At 47.9% G+C, this 16859-nt stretch overlaps 1 protein-coding gene across 9 annotated transcripts in view; it reads left to right on the forward strand.

Annotated features, from left to right (window-relative positions):
• Positions 1-16859, forward strand: part of RAD51B (RAD51 paralog B) — a 582927-nt gene that overhangs the window by 535949 nt on the left and 30119 nt on the right. For 2 of the 9 annotated variants that reach the window (XM_072963282.1, XM_072963290.1), the window contains exons 11-12: positions 710-790; positions 1144-1433. The exons of 1 other annotated variant lie outside the window; for it this stretch is intronic. In XM_072963282.1, the coding sequence (XP_072819383.1) occupies positions 710-790; positions 1144-1361 (299 nt within the window). In that variant the 3' untranslated portion in view covers positions 1362-1433. Of the gene's footprint in view, positions 1-709; positions 791-1143; positions 1434-1837; positions 2373-8963; positions 9081-16031; positions 16842-16859 lie in introns of those variants that run through there. 6 more of the 9 variants (XM_072963281.1, XR_012073703.1, XR_012073704.1 and 3 more) reach the window with 6 other exon arrangements.

Below are 16859 nucleotides of genomic sequence, written 5' to 3' on the forward strand. Positions count from 1 at the left end.
GAGAAACAGCAAGGAGCTTCATTCAGGGAGGGACAGGGCCCCACGTGGACACCTTTAGCGTGCTTGTCTCAGGCTGGATGGCAGTGTCTGCCCAGGAACATTCTAGAGGCATGTTCTAGGCTGGATGCTGGAACTGAGGGCACCTGTGCTGGTCCTGCCTGGACTGTCTGTCTGGGACAGTCTCAGCCCACCGTGCCTGGCCTCGCGCCTCTTCCTTGCTGAAGCTCGCCTTCATGAAGCCCACAGGTTGGTCTTTTCTGAAGTGGGTGCAACAGAGCAAAGCCATTTCCACTGTGTTCTCCTTCTCAAAAGACTGAAAAGCTTCTTTTCTTCTTCTTGGGAATAGGTCTGGAGGGAAGGTTGAGGAGGGGTACTAGTGTGGAGGCCTTGGAGGTATCTGGGGAAAGGAGGGAGTAAGTGGAGGAAGCAGGTTGCCCTTGAACGCTGGGGGAAACTGAGATGAGAAAGTTCCAGGGCCTCTGGTTGAACCAGCTGGCATTCTTTCCAAAATGGATAAACAAGGACTAGACAGAGGGCCTCAGGGAGGAGAAACAGAATAAAGGAAGCAGTATCTTCTCCCCTCTCTTCTCCAGAGGCCAGATCCTAAAGGAGGGAGACAGCTGGGAACCCCCACCCACTCGTCGCTAGGAGATCTACACCTTTTTACTACTTTGCCCATGAGGTGGATGTGACTACCTCCATTTTACAGGTAGCAGAACAGAGATTCCAAGAGGTGACCGAGGCTCTCCTAGGACATACCTGGCGCTGTCAAGATGGAACTCAACCTTAGGTAGCCTGGCTCCAAAGTTCATAACCTTCCCCACTGTTTCCAGTCCTGCCCTGCCTCTCAGGGCTAGGCTTCTGTTCGTAGACTTTCTGTAAATATTTGTTAAGTTGAACTGAACTGAGTAGCTGAACTTCTTTCACCCTGACCAAGAGGAATCCTTTAAGGGTCCAGGTTATGGGAAGACATTCTCCGAGGCACCAAATAAAATCCTGCTCTGAGGTGCAAGGAAGCCTTTATTGAAATTAATACCCAATAAAGTCTACGTGGACCCCCCAAAAGAAAAACAGAAGGGAACTGGATCAACAAAAAGCTAAGTAGGTAGATAGTAAAATTTCACAGTGTTGTCTTTCTTCCAGGAAGCACAATGTGTTCACAAGCTCTAATGACACCTTCATCCCCACGGCCTTGTCTGAAGGTGATAGACATGTGTACCCCACATTTTAGGCATGGACGGATTGGAGTCCCAAAAGCTTCAGCAGTTCTCACCAAGGCAAACAGAGCACAGAGCCCAACTGGGAGCACAGCCTTCTTCCCCAGACCTGTGTGGGGTGCTACCTCTAGCTGTGTTTCCTGACTCAGCAATTAAACGTTCTTTGATTTAGACTTGCGTTCATTTGTGTACATCACTGGGGGCTCACCGTCACGAGGGCACAGAGGCCTGGGCTGGGCCGCTCACTTTAGGTGGTGCTGCACCAGACAGTAATCACCTCTGACGAAGGTGGGACAGCAGTGTCAGACTGGCCCTCATCCAGGAGGACCTGGATGGAAACTGCTGGCGGACATAGGGGACGCTGAGGCTCAGACAGCTGGAGATGGGGAAGGGGACTCAATTGCAGAAGAGTAATCCTTTTTTTGCTGGTTCATGTCCAATCATGTCATTTCTTGGCTTTAATAATAATATAATAATAACTGCACATGCCTTTTTAATAGTTCTCCATTGCCAGATAGCATAGGCACAAATTCCTTCACTAGACCCCAGAGCCCTGTCATAGTGTGACTCCCTCCAGGACTCTAGTCTTATTTCTTTCTCCTTTCCTAATTTCTGTGCAGTGATTCCCAATTTGTGGGCTGCAGACCAGTGTGGGCCATGGAATTTCAGCAAGGGGTCCCTAGCCAAATATGGGCTGCAAAGACATGGAAACAACCTAAATGTCCATCAACAGATGACTGGATAAAGAAGGTGTGGTATATTTATACAATGGAATACTACTCAGCCATAAAAAATAATAAAATAATGCCTTTTGGAGCAACATGGGTGGACCTGGAGATCATCATTCTAAGTGAAATAAGCCAGAAAGAGAAAGAAAAATATCATATGATGTCACTTATATGTGGAACCTAAAAAAAAGACAAATGAACTTACTTATGAAACAGAAACACTCAGACATAGAAAACAAACTTATGGTTACTGCTTTTATCACTTTTGCATACTGTGCTTTCCAGTAAGATGTTATTTGAAGAAAGGACTCTGCTGGGGAAGAGAGTGGGGTGGAATTTACAAACAAGGGCTGAGGACAAAGTACACGCACTTCTAGCCAGCCCCTCGCCACTGTTCAGTGGAGCACCGTGGGAAATCTGTCACAGCCCCGGTTGTGCAAACTATAAATAAAGTGAGATGTGTGACTGATGCAACAGCAGGCATCCCCTCCATTCAGGCCCAAACTACAAGCAGCCTGGGTTTGTTAGTTTTTTAGATGCATGAAGTCCATTGGGCTCTTGGAAATTAAAAACTGAACTTTTACATTAGTGGGTCCTACTGTCAATGTAAAGAGAGCATCCCCTTTGTGTATGTAGTGCAACATTTACTGGTGCTGGGGCCGGGGTGGGGAAGTCCAACTCTTCGCCTGCCCCAAAGTTCCCAGAAGGGTAGTGGTCACTTGGGGCCCGTTTTCATCTCCAAATTAGTCTGCTCATTTGGCTGATGCCTTCTACCCAAGCCCTCGGGGACACAGTTTACCCTTAAGCAGCCTGGATCTAGAATAATGGGAGTAATAAGAGGTGGCAAAACAGGACCCTGCGATGGGATTTGGGGAAATTCTTCAGCTTTGCCTCCACCCTCCCAGCCTGGTTCCAGACAGGGCAGCAAATAAAGCAATCCAGAACACTGTTTATAAACATGTGAAACTCAGAGAGGAGGTCGGAAGGCATGACTTTTTGTCCCTGCTTTTTGCTCTACCGCCACATGTACTTTGAAACAGCCACCTTCGCAGCATTCAGGCTCAGGGTAAATGCTACAGAATGGATGGCAAACCTCTCTGTTACATGAACGTCCCATTAGAGGCAAACGAGAAACAAAGGCAAGCGGCCCCAGGCCTGTCAAGGCTATGACTGAGCCAGTTGGAATGTGGGTGTGGGGGTGTGTGTGTGTGTGTGTACACATGGGAATATAAACATACTTGGCGCTGAGTTCCTATGTGCTGGGGGTATGCTGAGTGGGCAAAAAGTTCCATGTGTGTTTGGGAGGGTGACGGCGAATGCCCACATGCCTAGATGCTCAAATTTCTAGCTAGGGGGCGGGGGGAACCAAGGGGAAGTTTTGAGAATGGGAGTGTTTCTGTGTCTGAGCACCTAGCTCTGCTCACGTGTGCTGGGGGAAACTGGGCGGAAATTTTGCATTGGGGTGTGTGTGAATTCAAGTGTGCCAAGGAGAAGCTGAGAGAAAGTTCTGAGAGTCTGTGTGAAAATTCTCAGTTAGAAAAAAAAATCTGGCAGCTCCCCATACCACAGGTTGGTACACATTCAATGCTTGTGGAGCTCATTTCCTGTGTTAGTTACCAGCCCTTGTTTATACAGGACACAAAATATGATGTAGAAAGAAGGCTCCAGGTGTCAGAGGTGAGTCGAGGGACAGTGTATTTCGAGAGGGCGGAAGGAGGGCTGCGGAGGGGTGGGGTTGCTGCCCGGTGCCTTTTGAAGGAGCAGTGAAATCCATTTTCAGGTTTAATCCACAGTTCCCACCCTTATATGCTTGAAAGGGAGAGAAGACAGAGCTCTGGTCTTAAAATTCATTCTGTCCTCCTTTGTTGCTCTGAAGCCGTTTTAGCGCCCAGTCGGCTTAGCCAATAGCAGCTGGACGTTCTTGTGTGTTTATGTGTTTTTAAGCTTGTCTGGCTGGCTTTAGTCTGTGAGCCCAGCCCCAGAAAGTGTTTATGAGCTTTTTCACTATGTTTGATTCTGACTCTCCTTTGTTTGGTGGCAGAGAGGGGAGGGCTTGACTTAAGCACTCAGTTCTTTGCATGGTGGCCCCAGATCACACAGGGTCCTCGGGCTGGTGTCCACAGCCAAGGTGGGGAGTTTGACCAACACCCTGTGGTGTGCACATGGGCAGGCACTTCTGAATGCCTCAATGTGGGGAGAAACCGCACTCTGCAAACTCCTTGGCGTGTGACCTTCTCAGAGTCTGTCTTGCCAGTGTGTTCATCCATGTGGCACCCAGCCTATAATAAACTCTCAGTGGCTGCTAATTAACCGTGGTGTGTTCCATTCCATTTAAGGGCCATGAGGCCATTACCGCACTGACGGAGCCAACGTTGCTCTTCAGCCCAGCTCAGGACCTTGCTAGATCAGGTGTTCCTGAACACCTGCAGGGGGTCCTGGTGCACCCGTGTGAGAGTCAGGAGCCTCTGTCCTTCCTCCAGTCTGGACTCAGGGAAGTAGAAGCAAAAATCTCCTGGCTATTGGAGCAGACGGCCCCACCCTATCAGGAAACCAAATCTAGGTAAAACAGAGCTTTGAGGATTACACCCACCATGCTAGGTGCCGGTGGAAGCAAAGAGCACTAACCAGGGAGTATGCTAGGAGGCTCCCTGGGAGACAGAAGCCAGAGGAGCCATACCTTGTCCTTTTTCAGGCCAAGGTCTAAGCCCTGCTTAAGGCTGTTTCTGAGCACAGAGTCCCTATGGTAGCGGGACCCAAAGATGCCGAAGGGGGCATTTCCCAGGCTTTGCCCTGGTCCAGCGCAGAACGTCAGTTGTTTGTAATAGTAGGAGTTCGCTTTATACTTCATCCCCGCTCAGTTGGAGTCCCTCAGGCAATTCACAATCTCTAGTCACTGGGAGACCTCTGAATATCAGCAGGACTCAAGACTGGGACCCATGACTCCACTGCACTGCTTTTAGGCACTGCCTAAAGTTCAGGGAGAAGCTTGTCAAGACAAAGAGACCTCGGGCAGTGGTGGAGATGGAGACTGAGGTACAGACCATCACCCTTTATAGGAACTCTTTCAGCTCCTGTTTGCTGGGGGTCTGTACGTAGTAGAGTTAACATTCTGTTCAAGCTAATGTGGCACTCGGTTGAGCTGTGATTCTGTTCAAGGCCCAACATAACCACCTCCCAGAGTGTTCCAGGCCACTGCTGTTGCAGCCTGGGGAGATGTCCTTCCTTGGCTGGAAGGGTCTCTACCTGGATCCCGGGACTGGCCCCGGAGGAAATAGTTTCCCAGGCAGCAGCTTTCTTGATGTCATCCATTTCCCACCAAGACGAGTCCCCTGGGAGATGCTGATTTCTCAGGCTTCCCTGCCTGTCCCCACAATGATCCCGGCAATGGGTTTACCCTCACAGCCTCGGAAGGGGGCCTGATTGCATTTCCAGCCTTTGTAAAATTCTAAATAAATATTATTTTTAAAGAATTTACATATATGTACTGTTTGTTGTTTCTAAGAACAGTTTAGAGCTTTAGCTGTTTAAACTTACATAGTTATCAAAGGAATAAAGCCAACCACAAAATAAGAATCAACAGAATGCAGTAATCCAATCATAAAGGACAGTCACATGTGCTTACACATACTCAAGGAATCCAGCCAGTAGCATTTGCATCAGAGGCTCTTCATTCAGGTTTCCCTACAAAGGGATTTGCTTTCAGGGAAGGGTGGGTTACCCTCCTCTGTCCTCCCCAAGCCCCCCGCTCCCATGTACCCCTTATCACTGTGGCTGTCATGGAAACAAAAGCCTCCCCTTCTTGGTGTCTTCCCCTGATAGCCTGCAAATCCCTGAAGGCCAAGGGCTGTCTTAGAGGTACACTGGAGAGTGCGGGCAGCCTGGGGTCCTGACTGATTGAGGGTCACCTCCAGCCCGGGAGGCCTGAGTACCCACAGCACCCACTAGCCACGGGGCCTTGGATAAAGGTGCTTTTCAAGGGGGTGTGGTCTGGCCCATCTGATTCTCATCCCCATCCATGGATACTCAGTGCTACATTTCTTTGCCTAAAAAATGGAGAGATATTACCCCAAGCCCTGTCACTGGATTACTTATAGACGCATATGTGAAAAAGGCTTTGTAATGGCTTTTTCACGGCCGGTGCAATGCACGTAAGGGAGTGGTGTTGTGTTAAAGCCTCTCAGCAACCTTCATTCCTGTCATCTGATGAATGAAGATCTTTCTATGATTCAGAGGCCCAGCTCTTTCTGACTGTGCTGCCTGTTTCCCATGTGACCTTCCTGAGTTGCCTTATCTCGGTGACTCCATCCCTCCATCTGTGAAATGGGAGTGCAGGGTTGTCAAGGCAAATATTTTGAACCCTTAACTGAGTGGCAAGATTGCTGGCACTGTTCTCTGTTGCCGTTGGTGAACTGAGCCTAAAGACACTTCCCTAAAGAGTGATGTTTGGAAGGAACCTAGCGTTTGGTATGATGTGGGACTGAGTGGATGTTAAATCTGTCCTTTCTTGTCACGTGAGTGGAATGGCTGCCCAGCAGTTCTCCAGCTGAGGGGACAGCAAGCTCTTACTAGAAAGAGCACATAGTAAATATTTTCAGCTTTGCAGGCCGTAGCATTCCTGCCTGCAACCTCTAAAGCAGCCATAGAATATATGTGAACAAGTGAACAAGTGGCTGTCTTCCAATAAAACTTTATTTACACAATCAGGCTGTGGACCTGATTTGGCCCATGGGCTGTGGTTTGCTGGCTCCTACTCTAGCTCATGATAGGTGCCCAGCAAAAACTTGGGAAATTAATTTGCTAAGGAGAGATAAGTAGAGACCTCCTTGTTCATCCAGATCTTTGCTTTTTAACTGTTTTCACAGGCCCAGGTTCTGTGTTCCTGCCATGGGGGTCACAGCAGCAAGACCCTCACTACCTCTTCCCTCCCCTCCCCCAGCTTTGAGAGCTCACAGCTCCTTCAAGCTCACCCGCTTAATGGAGAGCAGAGTTTTTGTCCTTCCAGGATCTGTTCCCCTCCCTACCCGGGGCCTTTCCTTTCCATCCCGTTTGTGGGACACACAATTTGTAATCTCCTTAAAACCCAAGAAGCGAGGGCTCTGATTCATGTAGATTAAAATCAGCTGCAACCTATTAATGGCCCAGAGCCCAAGACAGATTTTAGGAAACAAAAACACTGGACCAAATTAGACCGAACTGGCCTCTGTCTCCAGAGGAGGGAGGTGGAGTAGGATGCTGGGGGTGGGGGGGTGGAGGGGTGAGGGGAGTGGCCATGTGGTTTTAATTAATTTGGATTCTCTTCCTGAAGCTAATTCACCCAACACAAAGCATGTGTGCCATCGTGGAAGCGGGCAGCCTGGGAGCTGGGCTCTCCCCGCTGCAGCCCCGGGTCTTGTTGGGGGCACTGGGGCTGGCTGTGTGTCTGTAATTAACAGGATTCAAAGTGGTTATTTTGGAAAAGAGAATTTCAGTGGCGCGTTAAAATCCTTTCATCAGCCATCAGCCAGCGTCCTGAGGCCTTCAGTAAGGCCCTGGCCACTTACGGCTTCAGAGAGCTTTGAGTTCCCAGGGTCTTGTTTGAGAATGTGAAGGCTTTTGCCATGGATTTTATTAGGCTGATGGTTACCATGATTTTCATTATGTTGTTTGGTTACTGGGACCATAAAAATGTTTCTGTCTTCCTAGAGTACCTAAGAACATTAAAAAGAAAAGAAAAAGAAGAGCCCCTGCCTTTATAGAAGTTGCGTAACATAAGCCGTCACTCCCTCGTGGGAAAGAGCTGGCTGTGCCTCTGGACGGGCGGGGGCGTGTAGGGGGATCACGAGGCTGGAAGAGGCAGGGCACCTGGCCAGCACCCCGCCCTGACCTCACATCTAAGGAAACTGAGGCCCCGAGAGATGCCTCCTGCTGGACTCCTGCTCTCAGACTCAGTCCAGTGTTCTTTTTCCTCCTGGTGCATCCTGGCTGTGAACAGATTTGCAAAGGTAGAGAAGGAGTCTGAATTCTTTTGGACTGGTGCTTTGGGACACTGCTAAGAGGGGAAGGAAATTCACATGCAGCTTAAAATAAAGCGCTGCGATGGCAGGGAATGGAGTCCGGCTGGTGCCGGGCGTTCTGATGGTGCATCTGGGAGGCAGCTCTCCTCGGGCGCTGGAACGGCTCCACTGAGGCTCTGAGAGGAGGATAGGAGAGGCACTGGAGCCTTCACTTGGCACCCACAGCCCTGAGCTGCGGAAGGGAGGGAAATAGGTACCAAATCCCACAAGCCACAGAGATGATTTCTTACCGCTCTGAGTACAAAACCTCTGAAACCTGGTCAAGCTCCCAGAGTCACCATATGGGGCAACAGGAGCTTTGGTTAAGCCTGTGTTGTCTGATAAATGGAACCCTGGGCTGGCTTTACTTCCTATTTGATGATGGCTACCTTCCAGAACCTTCTTTCATGGAGGACACGAAAACTATTCTGGGAGAATTGCTATTAAGTAACCTCTGGTGCTTAAAAACAACGAGTGGTCTCCCAAGCAGCAGGCCCGGTTTCAGTGGGACACAAAGAAGACATAGTCCACCGTAAAGCTCTGAAGGCATGTTCAGAGAATTAGAGTGTCAGAGCTGGGAGGGAAATGCGAGTCCAGCCAGTCCAGGACTTCATTTTACAGACAGGGAAGCTGAGGCCTGGAGCCAGAGCAGGGGGTCCAACCCATGGTTTCTGGCTGTCAGGCTTTGTTCAGCTACACCATTTCTCCCCAGACCACAGTTTCCCTTTGCCTAAACATTTTTGTTCAACCATTCAGTATCTGTTGATCATGTGTCCAACACTTCCAGGTGCTGCTGGTTTTGTTTTTTGAATTATCTGAGATGGAATAAAAGAGGTACATTGCTGTAGAACACATTAAAGAAGGAAAGGAAAATTTTCTCCCAAATCCAGGTTTTAGGGAAACTTTGTGAGCCTGGGCAGCCTTGGGAAATGCCTGCTATTCTGAGTGTGCCTTTCAGATGGCCTAATGATATCATTGTCACGCAGGGATGGGACTTACCTAGGCTGCCTCCATTTGCAGTTGCCACCTCACTCCCGACAGCTGCCAACAGCCCTGGGCAGCCTGGCCCGAAGGATTCTGGGAGTGACGGTCATCAGGGATTCTCTGGATGCAAGTTTGAGCAAGTGCTGTTGGGAATCCAGGCCAGTTGAAGGAGCACAGATTGTAAGGGTCCCTCAGTCTGTTTCCCATCATTCTCCTGTAGTTCACTTGCCAGCCGTTTGCTCTTGTTTACCACTGTGTAAATAATTCCTCGATTATAAATCAGAGAACTTGGCACTGAGTTTTGGATTATCTGTGATCTTTAACTTTCCCAAAGCAAAAGAAATTAAACCAACAAATCTCTTTGTTTCTCATGGTATAGTATCCAAATCATGGACATGCTGATCTGTGTAGAGCAAGCCAAGCCTGAGCCTACCCACCCCCTCACTGCCTCGTACTCATTGTGACCATTCACGCATGCATTCATTCATTGATTCATTCAGCAAATATTCAGTGAGCAACTATGTGCCAGACTCTAATCTAGACACTGGAGACAGAGTGAAAAAAGATAATGTCCCGCGTTACCCTGTTTATATCTTAGTTGGGGTGACTGACAATTAGCAAGCAAACCAACCAAATGTATACATACACACACACACACACACACACACACACACACGTATATGCATGCATATATGAACTGGTGATAAGTGCCTTGGAAAAAGTAAAGCAGGATAAAGAGATGGAGTGAGAGGGACACTATTTACACACAGTGGAGTCAGGAAGACCTCTCTGAAGAGGTGACATCTGGACAGAGGCTGAGTGAAGAGCATTCCAGGCAGAAAGCACAATCAGTGCAAAGGCCTGAGACAGAGACCAGTCTGATGAGCTGGTGAACAGCAAGGAAGTCAGGACTGCAGCAGAGTGAGCGATGGGGACAAGAGCAGCTCAGGGAAGGAAGATTTCAGCTTTTGTTCTGAGCATCACAGGATGTCTTTGGAGGCTTTGGAGCAGAAGAGTGATGCAGCAGAGACGCACACTGGAGGGCTATAGAGATGCTAACAAAACGATGAAGGTCCAGCTCGGATTAAACATTTGCACTAGGACCCGCGGCAGGTGGTAACTGCACCTCATGGGCGGTGTACGAGGTGGAAAGCTCTGAGGGCTACATGTTTCGACAGCGTGAGGCTGGGCCTGGGAGCTCACCAGCTCTCTGCCAATTAGTCTTAAGCCCAAAAAAAGGAAATGCTGCTGTTTAAATAGCAGGGTTGGGACCCATGAGTCATAGAGCCCTCAATCAACCAGGTCACCACTGGTAGGTTCTGGGAAATTGCTGATACAGGGTCTCAAGCCCCCGGTGGGGAGTTTGTCTGTCAGGGCCTCCGTTGAGGCCTCTAGATGCCTTCAGGGGAAGCAGCTCAAATTCAGACCTGGCCTTTAGGGGGTCGGCCTTTATTTTGGGCTGACTGTATGCTGTCTAGTTGCTTTCATTCCCAGGCCTTTCACTTTGCAAAATGCAGGCCACTTCACTGGCTGGCAGAGGGGAAAAAGAAAAGACATGGGCTTTGGGTTCAATCAGCCCTGGGAGGCAACCCTTGCCTCACTGCTTAGCAAGCTTCTGGAAGTGTTACCGCACCTCCTAGAACTGCCCTGTCTAGTAGAGTAGCCGCTAGCCACATGTGGCTGTTTACATTTAAATCAATTAAAATGGAATAAAATTAAAAATTCAGTTCCACAGTCCCGCTTGGCACACTTCAAGTGCTCAATGCCACATGGAGCTGGTGACTATTATGGTATTGGACAGTGCAGACATAGAACATTTCCATCTCGGCAGGAAGTTTTATTGGACAGTGTCCCTTTCTTAAAAAGGAAGTAATCCATGAGAAATGAACATCTGAACATGGACAAAGCACAGGGCACTTTGCCTGTCTCATTATAGGTGCCCAGCAAATGCCAGTCACCACGATTTATCCTACTGGTCTCTGCCCTGGCTCTGCTGCTGGCCAGCTGTGGGGCCACTCAACCTCTCTGAGCCTCAGCTTTCTGATCTTTAAAATGGGAGTAATAAGTAACGCTGAGTGAATTCCTCACAGCATAACACGATCCTTATTTTTCTCAGTTCTCCCGGGACCTGTGAGAACATCCTCACCAACCCTCCACTGACTTATCTCGACCCGAGTTTGAAACCTCCAGTCCTGCCATGCTTAGCAGGAGGCATGACTTAGCTCATGGCTAAGTAATGTACTCTGGAGATTTTAGCCATCTTGAAGGATGGTTAATGGTATGAAGTTCTAATGAAACAAGTAGGCAAGTCTGCTCAAGAAATATATTCATTGTGACTCAAGTTAGATGTTCTGAAAGCACTCATGTCCGGGGTCCCCCTGTACTGGTTGGGCCCCTGCTTCCTTGCCCGAATGCCCTTTCTCGGGGTGCAGTCCTCAAGGAGAGGCTCTCCTGCCACCCTTCTGGTATCTGGTCTCCAATCAGTCTTCCTTTTTCTACCTGGGGGCTTCGTTGTTGTTTAACATTTATTAACTGCAGGTATTTGGTGGGTGGAATTTAAATTTGCCTGGGGCTGGAAGGAAGTTATTTGCCAAGCCAGGATAAGGTGTGGTTTAAGAGTTGAAGCTGGAATCCCCTTCACCTGCTTAATGCATTTCAGGGGAGATTTGTTTTCAACTCCCAAATTACCTGCTAGGATTTCTAGACCTGAGATCCTATCTCCCCTGGCTGTTTTCTTTCATTTCCGAGAAGAAAGACAAAGAAAAAGAGTGAGAGGCTCAAGAATAACATCCTCTCGCTCTTTTAAATAAAACTGTGCACAGTAAGTGATTTTCTTCATTGTCTTCTGCGAAGCAGGCCGGAGCAGGGCCTGTACAAGCCGTCAGAAGCACTGTTCCTGGGGACCAGGGAAAGCAGATGCAGCTGGGGTTTTACAGAAAATTCCAGGAACAGCGTGGACTCAGTATCTCCAATGGAACTTTCTAAATCTCCCTCCTCCAAACTGTTCCACCTGCAACTTTCTCTTCTCAAGTGATAGCAACTCCAACCCTTAGGCCATTTAGACCTGAAACTTAAATAGAGTCATGCTTGATCCCCAGCTTTCTCTCACACCCCACTTCCAAGGTGCTGGAGAATCCTATTGGCTCCAATTTCAAAACCTATCCAGAATCCAGCCAATTCTCACCATCCCCTCTGCCAGCATCCTGGTCCAGGCCATCACTATCCCTTCCCCTGTGAACTGTGATCACCTCCTACCAGGCTCTAACTGGTCCCCCTACTTTTACTTGCCCTACACCATATTCTCAACATACTCTGCCTCACACGCCCAAATGGCTCAAAATGACCCCCGTCTCATTCAGAGTAAAAAGCCCACATCCTTACAGTGGCCGCCAAGGCCCTGAGGATCTCACCCCTGTGAATGCCAGCCTCCCCACCCTCTCCTCTCCCCTGGCTCCTTCATCTGACATCACCTGCCTCGTTGCTTTCTTCAAACACACCAGCCACGTGTCCACATTGGGTCCTTTGCTGCAGCTTTTTCAAGTCTTCACTAAAATGTCACCTTCTCACCGAGGCTCCCCCTGATCACCTCACTGACCTCCAGCTCTCCCCACACCCCCTTGCACTCCCACTCCCCTTGACCTGACTCTGCCTTTTCCCCCTTAATACTTAGCACTTTCTAACACACTGCAGTCGCTCCTCTGTATCCATGGAGGTTGGTTCCAGGACTCCTCAGTGGATACCAAAATCACAAATCTGCTGGTTTCACTTCCACAGAGGACCAACTGTACATGATTGTGTATCGGTTGTGTTTATTGTTTCCCTCTCCTCTCACTTCTAGAATTGTAATCTCCTGGAGGGCAGGGAGCCTGGTCTGTTTAGTTCACTGCTCTCTCTAGCGCCTCCAGGCACTTGGCTCAGAGCTGCTCTTCTTTGCCCACCAGTGACCCAAGTTTGCCTGCCAGTGACCCCCTCTCGGAGATATGAGCTGACCAGGGAGCCTGATCTGAGAAGGACTAGAGCTGAAGTGAGCCCTGAGCATTGCCAGGCCAAACCTCCAACAGGCCAAGGCTACAGGGAGGGCTAAACTCATAAGGGGGCCTCTGATAAGTTCAAGTTCAGAAGAAACAGCGCTAGAAGGAACTGTCCTCAAGCTCATGGAGGGTGAGCAAGAAGTTGCCTAAATGATGGTGTGACTATGAGCAATGAGACAAAAGAAGAAGAATAAGAGGAGGAGGAAGAAGAGGAGAAGGGGAAGGAGAAGGAGAAAGAGAAGAAGAGAAAGAAGCAGCAGCAGCAGCAGCAAAGCCCCCTTACCCTTTTAAGATGTGGATCAGTTCCTTCAAGGCTACCAGCTCTCATATGCTTTGGTCTTAAAGACTCTCATGTAGAAAGAGTCTTAAAATTTGTTGAAGACCCCCAAAAACCTTTGTTTATGTGGGTTTATCTATTGATAAATCCTGGGGTAGCCAGCCTCTAGCATATCTGCCAGTGACCCTTTCCTCCCAGCATGCATGTCCTTGTGTGTTGAATAAGGGCTGCTCTATGTGCCACTAGAAAAGGCAGAAGTGAGGATGTGGGATTTCGGAGGCTAGGCCATAAAAGGGACTACAGGTTTCTACTTGGTCTCTGCTATTTGTTCTTTCTAGGAAAGCCAGTCACCATGGTTTGAGTGCACTGGGAGAGACCTTCATGAAAAGGGACTGGGGCCCCCCAGAAGCCAGCCACAACTGGCCAGGCTTGTGAGTGAGCCACCTTGACAGCAGATCCTCCAGCCCCAGTCAAGCCTCAGTGCTGCAACCTCATGAGAATCCCTGAGTCGGGACAGCCCAGCCAACCCTACTCCTGAACTCTTGATCCATGGCAACTCTGAAGGGTAACAAATGGCAGACATCGTTTTAAGCCACCAGGTTTTGGAGTATTTTGCCATGCGGTGATCATTTAAATCATTTACTATATTAAAAATTAAAACAGAAAAATATTTACTATTTATTTGTTAATCCATTTAATATATGCTTATATTAAATTCGTATTAATTCATAAAAATTGCTAAACTTGTCAGTCTGTTAAAAGGTTTAGAATAACACAATCTTACTGTAAAAAGAACTGTGTTTCTCAAAGCAAAACAGAACAAAATCGAGCGAGAAGAATGACAATGTTCTAGATTTTTGCAAATCTCTTTCATGTCTGGCTTAATAGAAGACAGCTGGATGCTCCTATCTCCTTCTGCATTCAATCAGCTGTGATAATGTTGTTTTGGTTACAGTATACGGAGGAAACCCAACCTCACACAGATACGTAGCTGGAAAAGGGAGGAATATTTGTAATAGCCTTTTCAGATAATTGTGGATATTCTTCTTTGACATTACACCAGAACTCGACAAATGGTAGTTTTTTAAAGGTTAGTTGCAGTGTGGAATCTCAAACTGTATCAATGAACTCTTTGTACTCCGCTACATGAAAATCTGTTTGCCTTGTCTTGTACTTTGAATGGATCTTTTGCCCATGCATGATTTTGTAATACCATGCATGGTCATTTGGAAAATATTGCTTCACTAAGTTATGCAGATCTGAACTTGATCTATTTCATGATGAAAACAAAAAATTCCCATTTGTTAATATTACCCTTGATCTCACCAGAAATGACTCTAAGTACTGAGAAGATGTTTAGCTCAGTGCGGCAGATACAAGTTTTCAGAAATTCTAAGTTTTGCTTCAGAACTTTTATTTTGGCAACAAGTACTGTCAATTATCTTTCTTAAAGTGACAAGTTCAGATTGTTCATTTTGGAGAAAATGTCTGTCGAATAACCAAGTCTGAATAACCGTGGCAATTTTGGTCCTTTGGAGTAAACATGTGTTTCATGAAAGTAGCTAGTCTGGCTCCCAACTCAGACATTCTCACGAGTGCTTTTTCTCCAAACCACCATTGTAGTTTGGGATGCACCGGAAGTACTTTTTGCTTACTTTCCAGTTCACCACACACAATTGTAAAAGTAAAAGGTGTGGACTTTGAGCAAGATTTCATAAAATGGGTAATTTTTACTGCTCATCTTCATCATGCTTGAGTGAAACTGGTTTCCTCTTTTTCTTTCTTTCTTTTTTTCTTCTTTTTTGTCCTACAACTTTGTGGTAGTAAAAATATGACTGTCAATATGGTGTCTGGCATCAGCAATTTTACCCAAATGCCAACACAATGAAGAAGGCAAATAACATCTTGGTGTTATTAGGAAAATGGTTTTGATCTTGCAGATACCCTCTTAGGGTCTCAGGGACCCTGGGGGTCCATAGACCTCACTTTGAGACCCATTGCTGTAGGGAAATGGGTGCCGTTCCATCACATCCAGATAGATATGTTTGTAGATAAATGTGCTACGTGTTGAGACAGGCACGTACCAGGTCTTTGTGTCAGATTGTAATGGCCTCCTTTTGCTGCATAAGCTGGAAACCCTGGCTTATGAAACACTGGCTTATTCTTGTGGATGGACTAGAGATGAGACAAGTTCTTTATATAGGAAGGTTAGAGTATTTCTATACTTTTGTGTGCCCCGCTTGTGAAACGTATGTGGATGTTGGGAGGAGATGAGGCTCTGAGAAATTCCTCTGCCGATCAGGGTTGAATAATAAAGGTAAACGCGAAAGCTAACACCTGAACCCCTACCTTTGTAATGCTTTTCTTCTCTCCCCTTCCTCCAATGAGTGGTAAAAGCTCAGTGGACTTCAGCGGGCATCCTTTTCGGAGAACTAGGATCCTTCAAGCTTAAGCTTGGAGTAGGCAGAGGTCTCACCCACACCAGCAGGCCCAAGAGGCTGCATTTGTTCAGACAGTCATGGCATCTGTGAGGATTTTATCACTGTGGAAGAACCGCCAGACTTGCTTGTCTTGAAGTCCCTCGGCATTCCTGCAAAGCGGACTTAGAGCTATATAGGCAGGGATGGGGTTATTTTTCACTCATTTCAGTTGAGCTCACACATCCTTTCTGCTGCAAACATGCGGAGTAGGTTGGAACTCGCACCTGACTGGGCTCAGCTCTTTGGTGAGTGACTGTGTAGCTGTTCTGTCTGTGATTGCAGGCCCTGTCTGCGAGTGAGAAACAACAACCAGTTGTGTCCGGAGTCCTGGGAACTAGAGACCTTTCCACATCTGCTCGCCTGGTCGGGGGCAGGAGGAAATCACCAAAACCTTCCAACATGGGGCCGGAGCCGGGAGACAAAGGGGAAACCTTAAGCCGCTGGCGACCCCAGGTCATGTGACCACCCCGTGGTCCTCCCCCAACCCCTTTCATCCCCTCAGGTCCCCAACACTCAGCCTTTTCATCATTCTCCAAGTCAGCAGGATCAGGTTCATGTGAGTCAACCAGAAGGCTTATCAAACGAGGGCCGAAGCAGGTGTTTGCAAACCTCCTCCCTGCTGAAAGCTGGGTTGAACAGGGTTGATGGTGTGGCCGGGGCCAGCATCCCACACTAATTGCATTTTCTTTCTGGAGCTCTTTCTCCCTTTACTCTCTTTCTGCTTTGGAACCCCTAGAGGTCTCTGGGAACCAGTCCCTAAAACCATTCAAAGAGCTAAGGATTTAGGGGGAAAAAAACAAAACAAAACACTAAGGGATGTGACATCATGGGCTGAACAGTGGCCCTTCTGCGCCAGAGTCCAGGAATCATCATTCAGAGGCCTCCGGAGGCTCCCACACAGTCGTGTGCTCGAACCAGTTCTATGAGCTTGTAAGGATTGATTGCACACACCTTTTCCCATCTTCAAAGGCACAATGTCTTGTTGGTAGCTTGAACTGACCATGGTGGGGATATTTACATCACAGAAATCAGCAAGCTACCACCCAGACTTTCTCCCCTCTGAAACTAGTTGTTAAACATTTACCAGCAGCACACCAGTGCCTTTGCTAT

The sequence above is a fragment of the Vicugna pacos genome, chromosome 6 (assembly GCF_048564905.1).
Source record: "Vicugna pacos chromosome 6, VicPac4, whole genome shotgun sequence".
NCBI classification, from domain to species: Eukaryota; Metazoa; Chordata; class Mammalia; order Artiodactyla; family Camelidae; genus Vicugna; species Vicugna pacos.